This window comes from Aplidium turbinatum, chromosome 18 (genome assembly GCF_918807975.1).
Source record: "Aplidium turbinatum chromosome 18, kaAplTurb1.1, whole genome shotgun sequence".
NCBI lineage: Eukaryota > Metazoa > Chordata > Ascidiacea > Aplousobranchia > Polyclinidae > Aplidium > Aplidium turbinatum.
The window spans coordinates 4,204,686-4,221,684 of NC_137489.1; the positions used below are offsets into that span (position 1 = coordinate 4,204,686).

Consider the following 16,999-nt stretch of genomic DNA (forward strand, 5'->3'; position numbering starts at 1 on the left):
TACCTGGAACATGAACCCTCTGTGCCATCCTTCAATGCTATTATTAGTTTTGGGAAGGCCACTGAGGACGCCATCACATTGGAGGACGGCGCCCTTGACGACGATCTTGGCGCCCAACCCAAGTGTCTTCAAAGTAGTCAATTACTGGCTGAGCAACATCTGGTAATACATTCCCATCGTTTTTCTCCAAATGCACTGGCACAAATGGAAGAACCAGCCACGGTGAGTTGAAAGTGGGTACTCTCTGCTTACTGCATTGACCATGGCCATCTCAAAGTCAGTCATGATTGTCTCTGGAACAGCAACAGCAGGTAACAACTCCATGAATGTATGTCCATCTCCTTTTGTCCCCCAGCAGGGCATACACCAGAGGCACTGAAGTGTTTTCCGTCAGTCCGTGTATTGTGTAAAGTGAAGGCACTGAAGTGAAAGTGAAACAGTGAAGGCACTGTCTTGAAGGTGCCGTCAGCATACCAGTGCTTTGAACGGGCAAGGAGCTGCAGATTTCTTTCAGTGGCACAATTATGTGTTTAAGCACAATTAGCACATCTCTAGCATATAGGCTACCCTAATTGATTGTTCGTAAACAAGTGTAACTGTTTTTAAAAAAAAAAGCTGTAGCCTAACTTTTATGAACATTTGTTTACGAACAATTAGTATTACGGTCAATTGCATGCCCGAAGAATTGCTTTACGAAGAATTGCTTTACGAAGAATTGCTTTTACGAAGAATTGCTTACGAACAATTGTTTTACGAAAAACTGTTTACGAAGAAAACGTCGGACACCGTCTATAATGTACTAAATCAGTTTGTGGTTTTTCGATTGGTATTTTCGAAATTTTATAAGCAGCAATATCATGTTTCGATCTTTTTAGTCTCATGATGTCTTAATATTTAAATGCAGGTGTTGTTTCTTTATTGCATTGATAGTGCGCTGATTTAACTGTTTTAGCACAATTCAGGTTGCACTTATAACTGAGGATGCAAGCATTCGAACATTTACGATTGATTGTACCAACAGTTATGTTTATAGTTTGGCATTTTCAGACGTGAAACCTGACAATACCCTGAAAACATAGAAAGATGAAAATTACAGACGAGACATTCTCAAACTAAAGCTCGTGACAGATAAAATTATAATTTACGAAAATAAGATTAAGTTTAATGCCCGAAATTTTGATTACCAAACGTTTCTTATAGGATATTTAAACTTGTAATGTTGCTTTACCACCACCGAGAAAAGCATCTGAGAGGAAAATCCCGATATAAAGAGGTGAATGCAAAGTTGTCAATCGTATGTCAGGGTCCGCCGTTTGTCGGTTTGGTCGTGGTTCACACATGACCGTAGATTTAGGAAAGAAAAAAATGAGCATTAACTTCAAAAAAGAAAATAGAATGAAAAACTAACAATTTAGAAAGAGAACAATAAGGAGCAAGGCAAAAGAAACACACTCTTTTTTCTTTGCAGCTCATGCTTCTTTTTCTTCTTTCCTAAATCTATGATCATGTGTGAACCTTCATCTGTCGGCTGCATAGCCCCACAACGAGAACTTCTACGAGGCACTTGAGAGAACGGTTTGTTGATGAAACGTCAGACATTTTTTCACACACTTAACAAGCTACATGACTCGGGTAAATGACTTCATCGATACACCGTCTTGCATCTTCCTTTATTACGCTTTCCCCCTCTACGTCTTATTGGATTACTACGAAGAAAATGCTTTCTAATCTTTGCCAATATTGGTCTTTTCTGCAGCCAATCACCAAGTGCTAGCTTTTACCATGCTTCTTCTTATCTATACACTTCTTTTCCACTCTGTACACTTCCTTTGCCAATGCTGTCCGGTGACAAAACGGTTTACCTCAACATGATTGCAACAAATCAGTCACTCTTGAATGTTAATTTGCATGAGCAAACGTGCTTGTATACCACTTTGCAAACTTCTAAACGCAAAATCAAAGACAAATCTAACAATGTAAAATTTCCAATCTTAACTCAACTACAGAAGACGTATGCAGGAAACAACAGTCGCATGGTTATTTTTCTTGGGAAAACCTTTTCCGTGCGTATGTAAACAGATAAAGGCGAATTTACAGATGCCTACTCATTCTATAGCCATAGAGTCGAGAGCATGAACAAATGAATATTTCCGTGCTATTATGACGTAAGACTTAATCTTATTCTCACAACAAACCAGTAGCTTTTGTGTTGTAAGCTGCTTAATGATTTTTCCAGGATGAGTTATAACCCGAAGTCAGCTGTTAACATTTCGTAAATCTTTGAAGATCGAAACAAGGATACTGACAATATTTGATGTAGATTTACACTGAAACAACGTACACTATACACATAACCTGAACATAGCTTTCAGGTTTGTCATTGGATTTTGCGCACGAATATATTTTTACAACCTTTATGAAAAATATTGACAAGCGAAGATTAAAGTTTTAAAGTTTTTCAAGTATCACGCTTTGCAACGTTGCACAAGTCATTTTAATCTTTGCTTTTTTGCTCAAACCAGTTTTAAAATCGCTTGTCCAGTCATCAAGGATTTGTCCTTCGAATAAGTAACGTCTCTTCAGACTTTGTTTGATGACCCTTGCACATTCCCAATTAACTATTCACAAATGCACCAACAACGTCAACTGTTTAACAATTTTAAATTCCTTTTTTATCGCGTTCCTATGACCTACATCTAATCTAATCATCGATTCAAGTGGTTCCCTTTTTCTTTATTGATGCGCCGGTTAGCGGCATTTTCTATAGTGCAAAGAGTAGTCTATATACTGCATATGTTTTTGGAATGATGAATGATATGAATGATGAACCAGGATGTTTTTGGGATGATATGTAGCCTATGGTAAAATAGTATATAAAACAATTAAAAAGATTAGAAAAAAAGAAAATTTATAAAGCACTTCTCTTTAAATTGCGGTATTATTAAAAACCTCTTTTGCTTTTACCTAAAGATTGAATTGATTGCCATCATACATTCCTAAATATGGAAGTTAGTGACAGTCGTCTTTAAGAGGAACATGCTTGACGACTAAAACCAGAAAAATCTACACACCCAATAGTTAACAAGATGGTGTGAGGTTGTGATGGTACGAGTCTAAAATAATTTAAATCCAAGAGCTTTTTCCATTGAACTAGACTCTAGAGTAATATAAAAAAGATACAAGATCTTGCCATTTTGCATTTAGAAGAGTGAACATACCGTAGGATTATGTAGGCTTTATGTTAAATTTAAAAAGTCTAATCAAGAAAGTAAAGTCGCTAGTCAACCTTATTAAAAACTCCCCAGATGGTCTCTGACATTCAGCCATTTGAGAAAGTACGCAACTAAAATTCCTGTATCTTATCAAAGTGGAATTTTCAAAAATAAACTTCAAAATATTATTTTCAAACATAGTTGTTAATCGGGCTTGGCTTGAATTGCGAGTTATGCATAAAAAGACCGCAAAAAAGTGAAAATACTTGTGGTGTGAAAACCATACGAATTCACAAGATGTAAATACATTTCTTGAGACTACCTCAAAATTGATTGACAGTTTGTTCATCAAAGAAATTACAAAACTGAAAAGCATGCGGTAATTATTATCAAAAAATACAAAATAAAACAAAATGGATGAGTTACAACTGATCAATCGCAAATGGTCACGACTGACCAATCATAATTTAATCAATCTCTGGAAGAAGAAAAAGCTCGAAATGACAATTCACAACTCTTCTTTTGTCCTTAGCGTAATACTGTATTTTCAATTGCTGCATATTTTCATAAAATTATGTCTATTATTTCAATACTACATATTAAAATATCTTTGTCTACAATACGCATGAGCAAGTGTTTCACCTGTATTTTTTTTAGTTGTAAGAAATCGTTTTCAACTACACCGCATGGTATTTTAAATAGAGAACTTATCATGCAATTGTAATCGTAATTAATTATCGTGAATGTGTTTATAAATATAGAAATAAAACTTTTGAATAATTTAGCGTTTCATCTTCCAATTGTCAAGGTTTTGGATGCAGCTACTACAAGTGCAATGAAGTTAAATAACGCTGACATTAATGACAATTTTATGACAGACATATTTCAAACCAAAAGTCATTGCCAAAAAAATTTCTGACAAACTTTCATAAACTAAAAAAATCAATTTCTACGAAAAATTAAACTTTGCAGTTGCAGCATCCTACCCAGATGGTGCTAATGCGTCCAGTTGTTTTCTGTTTTTATTTTATTATCTTGTCAGTGCCGTCATGTAATAACAGAAACGTGTGGACTTCGTAAGCCATCAAATTTCCGCTGAACAAATTATGAGATGATTTCCATACTAAAACCGAAAACACCGCACAAGATTGACGAAATGCCAGAGCATCGATCAAAGTTTCCAGAAAACTTCGTGCATAATCAACGATGTTAATTATTTTTAGCTGAAGGAAAAAAGGTTTTCTATGAGCATGACATGATTACATCGAATGCCGTTTTAAGCTGTGCGGACAATCGACTCGTTTAAAGGACACAAGTTTGAAACCCATGTAGCGCATGCTGAAATATCGATTAAATGCCATAATTGAGAGTGGACAATAGCTTTCTTGGTTATCTTTTTAACTAATAAGTCTCTAACCACCAGCTACAGATAGGGTGGATTAACCCACCAACAAGAAGAGAACTTTCCAGGTGGACCGGGTAGGCGGCCATAGTTTTGGGTACATGAAGGTTAAAATCCCTTTTTTCAAGATACAAACATTTTCACTAAAAGATGCGAATTTTCTCCACGCTTCAAAATAATCTGTTGTTTTGAAATAAAACAAATCGTTTTCATAAAAGCTAAAGTTTTATTTCTAATTTCCCAGGTTGATTCATTTTGGTGATAATCCGCCCCAAGTCACAGTCCAGGATTCCTCAAAAAATAACAAGCTTAAATTTTACCATTGTTATGCTACAAAATACTTGAGGTAAGATATCACCAAAAACTCTTGTTTTGTAAAAAAAAAATTTTTCATAATGATTGACTAATTTTTTTTAAAACGCAACAATATTTGTGAAATAAGTTGTGTTTTTACGTTCACTTACGCGTATAAGGACAACTACGTCACAACTATAAAGTTGAATCAACACGCGGTAATTATTAAACCCATTAAAGCGTTGTAAACTGTTTTGAACGTTCAAGAATGACTTTTAAAATTAAAAATGTTATCATCGAACTTGTTCGTGAGCATCTCCTGGCATTATCACTTCGTTTCATTCAAATATCAAGCTACCCAATGATGTGTAAGGTCTGTGTGTCTTGGATGAAAACCAAAGATTGGCTGCTCTAGTAGCCTTCCCGGAAAGATCGTAAATCTGGGGTGGTAAAAAGATTGACTCTCGGCATTATAGAAGCTCACACGACAAAGAAGAAGGGATCTGTGACATGGCTGCAAAGTGTGGAATGAAGCAAGGAAAAAGAAAGAAAATCATAACATTAACTCTACGCCAAGCAGACTGCACAAAATGAGTAACCAAACTTCTCCAGATCAGCCAGTTCAGAATACATTTATTCAATTTCAATTTTTTAATTTTTTGTCGGAATACATAAAAAATCGGTATTGTAAAAACAAAATACATAGTAACAAAAGAAAAAGGTGGCAAAACCATAATGGTTTAAAACGTGCTTGCAAAGATCTAATTCTAAGGTTGATAGCTTATTTATGTTGCTTCTTAAGATGATAAATAGCTTCTCCTTTTCGATCCTTTAAATCAGCCACGAAAACGCTTATAGCAAGAAAAAAAAAGTTCTAAGAAAGAACTTTTTTTTTCACATTCCCGAAAGATTAAGCCTGAAAATATTCATATAATATATTAACCACCAGACCTGATTTGTATATCATTACAAATTATAAAAGCATGATTTTCGTAAGGTTATTCAACTTTAAACATCCTTTTCCTGTTTGGCAATGACGTAAAACAGCAAGTAATGCTATGAAACAAACAGTATGTTAAAAACGTTCAAAACATTTCACCGGTTGTGTCACAGAGAATTTCTCTATGTCTCGCAAGATTAGGGCTTCGAGCAAGCTTGTTTTTGCCAAAGGGAGAATTATTTGAAAAGCGTTTTTGCTTAAAGGTATGGGCTATGTTATGTATAACGTAATCACGAAGTACAAACTTGACCTTTAATTGTATTTCTGTTCCATCATCTTCGTGCTTCGCCGGACTTATTTCTAGTTTGTGGCTGGAAAATTTCGAGACATCACTGTTCTCAACAAAGATGTTCTGCGTTGCTTATTTTTAATTCATTTTTCACGGAAAGAGAAAATATGGTCTCAGTAATGATTATACAGCAAAAATTTCACCGTTGGTAAATCGGATTTAGGTCAATGTCTTCAGCAAGTTGATATGATTATCACAGTAGCGTAGCCAGGAATTTTGAAAGGGGGGGGCTTTGACCACCCAACGGCGGGGGGTCTGGGGGGCCTCCCCCAGAAAATTTTGAAAAATTACTTTGAATTTGGTGCGTTCTGAGAGCATTTTCAACAAAAATGTGGGTACGAATATTCCTGTAAAATGGTGTTGTCCGGTAGCATAGCAAAAGGATAAGATCATGTTTTCTTCGGCATTTTTCGGAAAAAAAAGCTAAGTCACTGTGTTTCTTTGTTGCTTATTCCTGGCTGAGATGTTTGAATGTTTTGTATTGGCAAAACTCGCTCTTTTAATGCAATTTTGTTTAAAATTAGGCAATTTTTTTTAGACTGAAAGCATCATTCTCAATATCGTGACGTCACACGCGTGCCAAAGGGGGGGGGGGGTTGTAACCCCCAAAACCCCCCCTTGGCTACGCCACTGGATTATCACACGAAGCATAACCTTGTTACAGCATAATATGACGTTGGTGAAAGGCTGAAAGCTTATCTTCAGACATCTCTTAATGTTTCATAACCTTCCTTGAGTTTACTAAGGTTTCCAAAGCGTTTTTTTATGAAATTTCATCCTTTCTTTTTTGTGGGTAGCTAACAGGTCCATAAAAACAATTAATATAGCTTAAAACCTCTGTTTCTCTGCAGGCGAGTATAGCAAGAATTGACAGCGATAGACAACGTGTTTCGCCCATGATGCTGGGCTCATCAGTATCGCACCACAAATTCATGCCACATTTGGTGGTGACCACATTATGGGAAGGTCTTTAAATCATTTTTTGTTAATCACATTGCATGGACAAAGAAAACAAAATGTTGAATTTTGAAAAGTGAAGTCTTGGTCTGCAGTTATTGTTCTTTATGTTAATCTAAATCTAAAAAATTAAAGTTCATTTGGTGAAAAAAAGCAACGCGTTTGTGATTTTTATCCTTGTTCGACACTGCTGAAAAACACCACTCATCTTCGAGTGTGAAAAACTTATATCTGCCAAACCTCCACAGAAAAACTGAATAATTGTACGGTATATTTTTGCCACCATGCTGCGCAGCGAAGGACCCTAACTTCCTTGGGTGACTTAAAACGGCTGGAATCTAACGGTACATTGGGTACAAGGCATATTTTCGAAAGTTTGAAGTGGTTTTAAACCAGCAAGTTTAAAGGATGCTTAGCTCCCATTAATTGCCCTTTTGCACTGCATGTTTTAAGTGTGTTTGGTGTGAAAAACGCAAACCTGTTTTGCAAACCCTCAATGAAAAGTAATTTTTGCTGAAAAACTTTTTGATTTGGATTTTTGAGTTTGTCGTGTCACCTCTCAAGTTGTCTGCGCTTTAATGCAAGTCATCTGTGGGCATTCGTGGCCTGCTTGTTGCACTTTGTTAGTGTTCAATGATTAGTAAATAGGCTTATAACGTGCAAAAAAAACTATTATCGTCTTTCAAGCGTGACGCTAGTTTTCGATTATATGCAATTAAGCCTTCAAGCAGTCACTTTTTGTCCATACGTGTAAAATCATTGTCGAATACAAATCGTCATCTTTCATAGTATGTTCCAATAAAAGCTACAAAATCAAAGGTTGAGTGTGGAAAAGTTATCAGTATTCTCTCTCAGCAGAAACGTGGCCTTCGAAATGAGTAGCCTTACAGTACGTTCGATAAGATGCAACCCGCATGACTGGGCTGAGCAGACGCCTTTTAGCACGTAGTCAACATCATAAAAATTGTAGCTTCATTCTACTGTGCTGAGTGAACCTGTTACCGATTGTTATCTTCCAACACCGCATGCGTAACTTCTTCAAAAAATCAATGCGTTGTAAATCTCTGTCCTCCTTGTTGTCAATTTATGCGACTGAATGCAGGAAACTAAATATTTAAAAGCAAATTCATTTTAGATTCAAAGTATCAAAAAGCATAAGTTTAATTACAATCTACACCATACAAAAATAAATGCTATTGCGTAAATGATATTTTGCCAATTCGTTTTTGAATTTTAGAAAAGTGAAAAAATTTAAACCCACGATCGGAAATCATTAAGAAAAAGTACCCAGAATCCGTTATCAGTCTTGGCACTTAAGGAAAAAATGATTTGAAAATGTTCATGATTTTTAGAGAATGCTAGAAATTTAATTTAAACCAAAGACCACAAAGTCGAGAACAGTCATCGGAGGATTACACTTTCCCAGCCAGAAAAATCCTCCCTTTTTACATTGATTCAACGTCTGCAGACGTCTTGCGTCTGCCGTGTTGTCGAGAGATTAAAGCGTCTGACCAACGACCGTAAGGGTATAGGTTCGGCACCTCGCAAGAGTACACGGCAGTTAGAAACTTAAAAACATGCTTGAAAGCATGCACGAACATTTGCTTCTTTGCTTTCAGTCTACTCAATCTTGGGCACTATCTGGATGCGGCAAAACTACATTTATTACATTTGAAAAAATATTTCAGAATTTTCTGTGTGTGATTGGGCTAAAACCGCTGCTCTGGATATATTTGAAGAATTTAATAAAAATTGCTTGGTATCAATCTTCTCTTTGTAGTTAGTGTGCGATCGTGATATGACTAAAATTGTAATCATAATCCAGGTTTGTATACATTTATTATGCAAATAATTGGTGAAACGGTACTAGAAGCACTGGCATTCTAACCAAACTTGCTTCAATAATCTTGAAAATACAAGAACTCGAAAAACCGCTTTACCTTTCGCTGTTTTTATACTGCTCAGCTTTTTCAACGGTAATACGCATCGATCTTTATAAACTGTTGTGATTTGTAAGAAACTTTATCTGAAGGTGCCTTACTTGAACGGTTGTGAATGTAGAATCGTGTAGTCATGTAGATCAAGGCGGGAGCAGGACAAACCCCTGAAGAACGTCATTTTTAATTTTAAAGGCGTCTTAACCAATTTTGTTTGTCAATCCCGGCAGTGAATGTGAAACATCTGTTGAAACACGCTCAATAATCATATGGACCCATGTGCCTGTTTAGAAGTAGGCAGAGTAGCTTGCAGGTTGGCCTCGGTGCAATTATGGTATTGTAGACGCCGTTGGACTCAGGAAACATGCCGCTGGTTGACTGTTTGTCCACATAACAGTCCTATAGGTGTCTTGAGAAATGAGGGTCTGGTACACAGTCAATCTTACACATTGGACAAATTGCCAGTGACACTTATTGATTACGCTACAAGCCAACTTGAGTAGTAAGCCCTGCAAGTACAATTCTTGTAAATATATCCGAAGCAAAAGTTTAATGCGATCAATAAGCGTTTGCCAAATGCACTCAACATACAAAAATGCGTAGACTGAAAGTCTCAAGTGCTGCGGCTTACGCAGATGGTGAGTCCAAAAATTCCCCCTACTATAAGAAATGAATGTAAAACTGTAAAAGGCTTTAAATCAAAAATAAACAAGCTAAATCTTCCTTGAAATAATCCCATCTAAGTATTACATCATGCACCAAACATACTAATATTTTTTTTGCCCAGCAATGATAAGCCAATGTGTGTAGATTTATTAGCAAAATAGTAAGATTGTAAGTACTCCTACTGGCCTTCTGGTTCTTGTGTTTTTTGTCCACAGAAGTTCTACAGAGTCTGCAGAAGTTTTTCCATCCTCTTTGACCAATCTCCATCTTTCGGTGAAGCGGTGGCCATGTGCTCCAACCAGTTGTTTTATTTCAATATCTTGGACTGGATCGTCATGCTATTGTCTGATTGTTAATCTGTTTTTCTAACGTATTATGCCAAATTGGATTTTTTTGTCACTTTAATATGGTTTAACGTGTAAAACATACGGTAACCCAAATTTATCATATTACTGTGACATACCACTACTGCATCCCAGCTGGCGATGCCTGTCATTTTTGCATTAATTCAACGTTAGCCAACGTTGGATCGGTGTGGAGGTGACGAGTTTAGCTGACTGGGGTCTAAAATTATCGCTTTATCAACGCAACTTTTATCAAAGCACGCTTGATATCTTTAAGACATAACTTCCCTGGGTATAATTGAATTTCCGCAAGATGATGATGTTGTTTTTGCTAGTTTGTTTTATTTGTTTTCGTCATTGATTCGCATCGTCAAGTTGTATCTTTTTTGTGAGTCGTGCAAGGCCTGGTGCGTTGCGCTTGAAATGGCTTTGCCCGTGGTAGGATTTCTTTGTGGGGTTTTCTTTGCCTGCCTTGCTCTTTGCTATGAGCTAAACGCATCAAGACGTGTTCCCCTTACGACCATCAGCACTCTTGATAACGCACCATGGCCGATCTTCATAGCAACTGTCCATACAAATCTTCAATATATCAGCTAAAGTTATGTAGGCAAATAAAGTTATAGCCTATATATATATGTTTATTTGTTTTGTAACATTTTTTATTTATTTTTTTATTTTCCCTTTATATCTTAAATTTTTCTGAAGGTGTTGCGACCGTGCCAAATTTTTTTCAACTCAATAACTTACTTTGGTCACAAGCACGTTTTAACGTTCGCGTTTTGTCGCTTCTACCTTTTTCTTGACCTTTGCTATGTTGACGTGTATTGTTTTGATATGATGGTCAGAAATAAAAAAACAACTGAACTGAACTGAACTGAACTGAACTGAACAGTTTACATATTTCCAGAGGTAAAATCAGCAGTTACAACAATGTGCTCGATGCAGCAAAGGAAACCTGATGCCGCTGCACAGACGACCAGCATTTTACGCAGTAGTTGTGTCACTGTGTGGATATGGGAATAAATAGTTGCTATGATTTGTTGAATGCGGTGATATTCGATAATGCGCTGTCAGTGCTATGACAAAAGAATCATGACTGGCTGGCAATAATAGTTCGCTTTCCTCATGTCTGTCATACAAATATTCACGAAGAAGGGCAGTGTACTCTCATATATATATAACGATCGAGCAATATAAATTAGTCAAACAACTTGGTCGTCATAGAAAGAATAGTATGCAATCTTTAGTGGGAAGTATAGTTAATGCATCAGAAATTTAATACCTTGTAAGTTTAAATGCAATTTAAAAAAGTATTAGTTTAAATTAAAAATTGCTATTGAAGTAATAACTTTAAACCTAGCTTCTAACAATTATTAGAATGTAAAAGCATTAAATTTGTTTGATAAAGTCTTTAAAACAAACTGAATTGTAGAGAATTTTATTTTTGACATGAAATTAATTGTTGGAATAAGTTAACCTTTAAAAGGTGAAGGTCAAAGGTGATTTGAGAGAAATGAGAGCATGGTACTTCGGCTAACTCTCAGAACGTTTTGATAAGAGTGTCTTGTTTTAAATAACAAAACGTTTGCAAATACAAACTTTGAATACGTTTCTATTTAGAAGAGAACTTATTTAGTATTTATTTTCTAAAGTATTTAATCAAATAAATATCTATCAAAATGAAACTGCTGATCATATTTGTATGCATTCTTGCTTATGGCGTACATGATAGTACGGAAATTTTCTTTAATGGTAAGCAAACTCTCTTACTATCAACAGAACTTTATAAAGAGTTGGTCAATATGTTTCATTATGTTGTAAACCTAAAATAAAATTAAGTAGTCTACATCTAAAACAAAAACTTTGTACGTTCAAAGTCCATAGAAAGAAATGGTTCGAAGAAAGAAAAGTGAACAAGTAGCCCGTTTCGCGCACAGCACCAGTTCTGTTTATTTAATTGAAAAAATATATTTGCAATGACGACCATAATAATTTTAATAAACTATAAAATCAACGTTTTACTGTAATTTTGATGGTTCTTAAATAGTTTCAAAAGATAAAAGCTTGAGTGAAGGCGCAATGCAAGTGTATTGTATGGTGTCTTACAATGTGTAATCAGTCGTTCTTACATGTGCAGACGTTAAATCCATGTAAAAATGACAGATTTTGCTGTCTGAGATGTCACATGGACACTGTAGCGTGTTTTGTGCAAAATCTTAGAATAAAAGTGTTTTTGTATGAAACAATGTACATGTGTGATAAAAACTCTTGTTATAATTAATTTTACTAATTTATTATAATTGTGCAAGACCTTTTTTGCACTCAAACAAGAGTCAAAATGACGTAGATTCGAGTGTTGGAAACCTGGATGCTGATGCCATTAGACTTTTCATCTTGCAGATGTTGCAGTCACCATTTGTGTTTTATTAAATTTCTTCTATTTTTCTCACCAGCTAGATTTTTAGCAATCCTAAAATCTCACGTAGAGAACGAAAATTCAAACTCCTTCACGACTAGTGCACCAACAACAACCACAACCACAACAACGGCTGCAACTACAACCATAACTACCACTACCATAAAGGTAAAACCGAAAAACTGTTTTTATCTACATACATCTTATACTTAAACAACATATACTATAAACACTACAAAAAGTGTTCCTTGTCTAGCAAAGCGACTTATATCACATATAGTTATCAAATATTTTATTCAGATAATTAGTAACTAGATTTGATACGTTTTATACCGTAGTCTACTTATATTACATGTTATTCCTTATACTGCCATGGCCACCTGGAGATGCGGCCTGATTTGTCACATTTTGCAGATTTTGATTACAGCTACTGCTAGTGCTTGACTGGCATTTTTTGAGATGTGTTTACTTTTTGCGGTTTCCTAATGACAAAAAACTTTTTTGTTGCCTTGGGGAAGCAGTAGCAAATGAAAAAAATTAAGTTGAAAAACGCAAAATCAGACTGTTATTGAAAATTAACAGTCTGACTAAAATTTACAAAATCAAATTTTCTTTGTTTTTCAACATGTGAGGATGTTAAAACCTATTGTATCATCTGGGGAAAAGAATAAAGAAAGCGTAAAAATATAATTTTTAGAAAATTTTATTTAAACATTCGCCAAAAGTTAGAAAAACCTGGAAATTTCTGCAAAATGTGACAAATCAGGCCGTATCTTTAGGTGGCCATGATACTGCATATTATATACTGCATGCATGTTATACTTTTATTAGGTTATGACATAGCTGTCAAGTGATGCTTGTAAAATGTTAGAATAAAAGTGTTTTTGTATGAGACATTGCACATGTGTGATATAAATTCTTATTACAATTAATTTTATTGATTTATTATAGTTATGCAAGACAGTTTTTGCACACCAATGTATTCAAAAGTGTTATTCAAAACATAAATTTGAAATACAATTTTGGTAAAGAGGTGACTTTCTTCAACCATAGATAGATAAACCAACCAACCACACGGCATTTAACATAACACATTGAAGTGAACATAAACTCAGAACTACGAACGTTTTTTTGCCATTCACGTGTTAGCCCTTTTCAAGCAACGAAAAATAACTGGTTTTACATCTACAGTGAAAATATCGTTACTTGAAAAGGGCTAACATGTGTATGGCCGAAAACGTTCGTAGTTTATAGTTTATGTTCACTTCAATGTATTATGTTAAATGCCGTGTGGTTGCTCGGTTTTATCTGCCTATAAATTTGAAAATTCTTTAACTCAGCGTGTAGATTGTATTCTAACATGTGTAAAACTCCTTTTGCTTTCCTTGATCTTCTGTAATATAATGGAACTTATTTTTGTCAAAGACGCTGAATTGCGCACCTTATTGCGCACGAGATAGTTCATGGAAATACAAGCTTACAAGATGCGGAAGAAGAAACCTAAGTAAGTTTTACATTTAAGATTGAATGGTGAATTAACTTGAAAAAGCACACCATTATTATTATTATATTATACAGTAAATATTCAAAACAACCAAAGCTAACCAAGCATGGAGAAAACTTAATGCTATAATTTGCCTTAATGAAGAATGTAATTAGACCATTATCACAAAAGTGGCATTTGAGAAACACCATATTTGGTGACCAAGAACAAACAGACTGAGCCACTCCTGGCAAACGGAAATAAATCTATTTTTTTGAATTCGATATTTGTAAGCATCAAATAAATGCAAAACAGTTACTTTCTACAAAGTAAGAATATGATGATGCAAAAATTTTAATTGTAATTAATATCAGAAATCGAATCAATCTTAAATTACAATCAAAGTTAAGCAAACCAAGTTCTGTTGATATGAAATTATTGAATAAAAAGCAGGTTCATAGTTTACAAAACATGTCCATGATAAAAATAGAAATTAAAGATTGTTGCTTTTGTAATGTGGTCAACTGGTCATGCTTATTTGTGGGCAATATTACTTGAGGCACGATTGTTGGAGTTAAAAATCTCAAGCAGGGTTCAGTTATAAAAAAGGCTTTTGCTTCTTCTGTTTTTATAAAGTTCTTATACAGTAGAACAGGATTGTGCTCCGTTGGATAACTTAGACTCTAAAAGGTTTCTATGAAACCGAGTGCGGGGAAGAATAATACAAAATAGAACTTTTTTTTTTTTTTTAATTTAAAACTACCTGCATTGCACTAAATTAAAAAAGTAAATTACCATAGTTTTTCAAATAATTTTAGTATGATACATAATAAGCTACGCAGGTCATTTATAATAATTAAGATTCCATTTTAGATAAGAAAAATTACAGGGCAGTATTTTACTCTTGCTATTACGTTTATTCTTTATGACTTTGATTTTTAGTTTGAGAAATGTATTGTTTAAACTTAAAGTCTTAAAAACGCTTCAAAACGTTGAATTCTATTTTAAAATGATAATATTATGCAGTCGTTTAACATCTATCCTTGTATAATAGCCTACCTGTTAGATAACGCCTAAAAATGCTACGATAAAAAATTAACTTTGAAAATAATTATTGAGTTAGTCGATCAACACTCTTTTCCAACTGTCGATATCGTAATGTTTCAATTCGTTTACTTTGCAGAGCTTTGCATCATTTGTCGAATCTCTCTAAAGTGTGGTCGAAAACCAGTGTCACCTTTGTAATAATTTGAGGAAACGGTTCAAAATATCAAGAAAATCTCATTTAAAATACTGGGGCGTTGCACTTCCAGAGATCTGAAATTTCATTCCAAATACGTTTTGGGAAGATCTGAAATCGGATCCGATGTTTGGAAGAAGATTTTTTTCCTTTAACGATTTCATCATTTGGAAGAAAGTGCACTATGACTTTGATTTAAAACAAAATGAATAAAAAGTTGCTTAAAAAGCACAAGAAGCTTAATTAAAAATTTATTTCCATAGTTTGTGAAATGTACTGTACCTGCTCTGCGACTATTGTATTTGTACAGTATATTGCTGAAAAGGATTCGCGACTGTTGATTGTACTTGATTAAATTTTTTTAAAATCTTCTGGTGTTCAATTGCTATTAAACCTAAAGTAACTCAGGTAATTTACATTGCTGTCGATCTTTTATGCCTCAGAAACAACGCTATGGGTACACTTTATAGAAATTTGAGGTAGCTGAGTGCAGAGTTAGCTTTTATAGATTTCATAAACAGGCGCTCGATTCCTTTTCTGGCAAGTTAGCTGATACGTTATCTATGTCAAGCAAGCTTTTGCGCAGTCATGAACGAAAAGATTCCAGAAAGCGCTAAACTTATTTTCAAATTTGATCAGTCAAGCTGTAGTGGAACTACGGCGATATCCTTCTTGGAAAAGAAAATTTTAATATATGTGATTTTCTTTTTTGCTTACAATATGACAACGTATTTTTAAGCGCAATGATGAGTTCCGAGATGCTACATTGGGTGTGTAAATTCGGCCAGTCATGTTTAACTTTGTTCATTTGACTGGCAATCGTAACTTTGCTGTTTTATAGTGTTGCGAATTATACTATGAAAAACATTAAAAGCTTCTTAAATTCGTGACGCTTAAAGAACATTGTCGAAAACTATACGTGGCATTCTTGCCAAGTGACATTTTTGTCACTTTTATTAATTTTATAACGTTGTAATTTCGACGTTGAACCAAACCACACCTAAAACACAAAGCGTGTTGTTCATCCAGAGATGAAAGATTAAAATACCATGCGCTTCGTTTATTTAAAATTTTCTCCGTTGCAAAATTATTAACATTTTTCTTGACAGATTAATATAATAAATGCAGTTTCTTACCAAGGAAGAAGATTGAGTGTTGTATTCACGCACAGCGTGTAAACAACGTTCCTTATTTCGATCTTTCGTTTGAGAGCAAAACCTTTCGTGTTTTAAGAAATTAAACTGGTCGACATTTTAACTCCTCCGCCCCGATAGCTCAGTGGTTACGCGCCCGGCTTAACATCACACGACGCTGGTTCGGCTCTCGGGGTGTGCGCTTGAGCAACGCATTTCAGGAACTGTTCTCCATTCAGCGTCACCTAGTGAATAATGGAATAATTCCCCGGCAACAACACTTCAACAATCGGAAAACTTCACTTTGTCAATCTCGGTAACCGGCCCTGCGTCAAGAGCCTCTACAGCCTACAAGTATACGAAATTTTCCAGGAATTACCTATCAAGGTTTTGTCAGTCCGAGGATAAAGATTCAAAACCAACCAACTTTAAAAAAAGTTTAACATTTCTTCAATGCAAATTATATTTGGTAAATAGTTTTTGAAATTAAAGTTTGAAAAAGCGGGTTTAGTGTAGAACCAGTGTTCTTCAAACTTCAGTATGCCTCCATCAGAAATAGCTTATTGACTGACCTGTTTTTACCTTTAACCAACTCATTTGCTATCAGAAAAAATTACACATCTTCA

The 16,999-nt window shown here is 34.9% G+C and overlaps 1 protein-coding gene across 1 annotated transcript; it reads left to right on the forward strand.

The window, feature by feature from the left end:
* Positions 1-11,719: 11,719 nt before the first annotated feature.
* LOC145787946 (uncharacterized) lies at positions 11,720-16,238 on the forward strand. Its single transcript, XM_082599785.1, has 4 exons — positions 11,720-11,853; positions 12,555-12,685; positions 13,943-14,021; positions 15,184-16,238. Exons 1-4 carry the CDS (start codon positions 11,781-11,783, stop codon positions 15,243-15,245), a joined length of 345 nt encoding a protein of 114 aa, XP_082455911.1. The 5' UTR covers positions 11,720-11,780; the 3' UTR covers positions 15,246-16,238.
* The last annotated feature ends 761 nt before the right edge of the window (positions 16,239-16,999 follow it).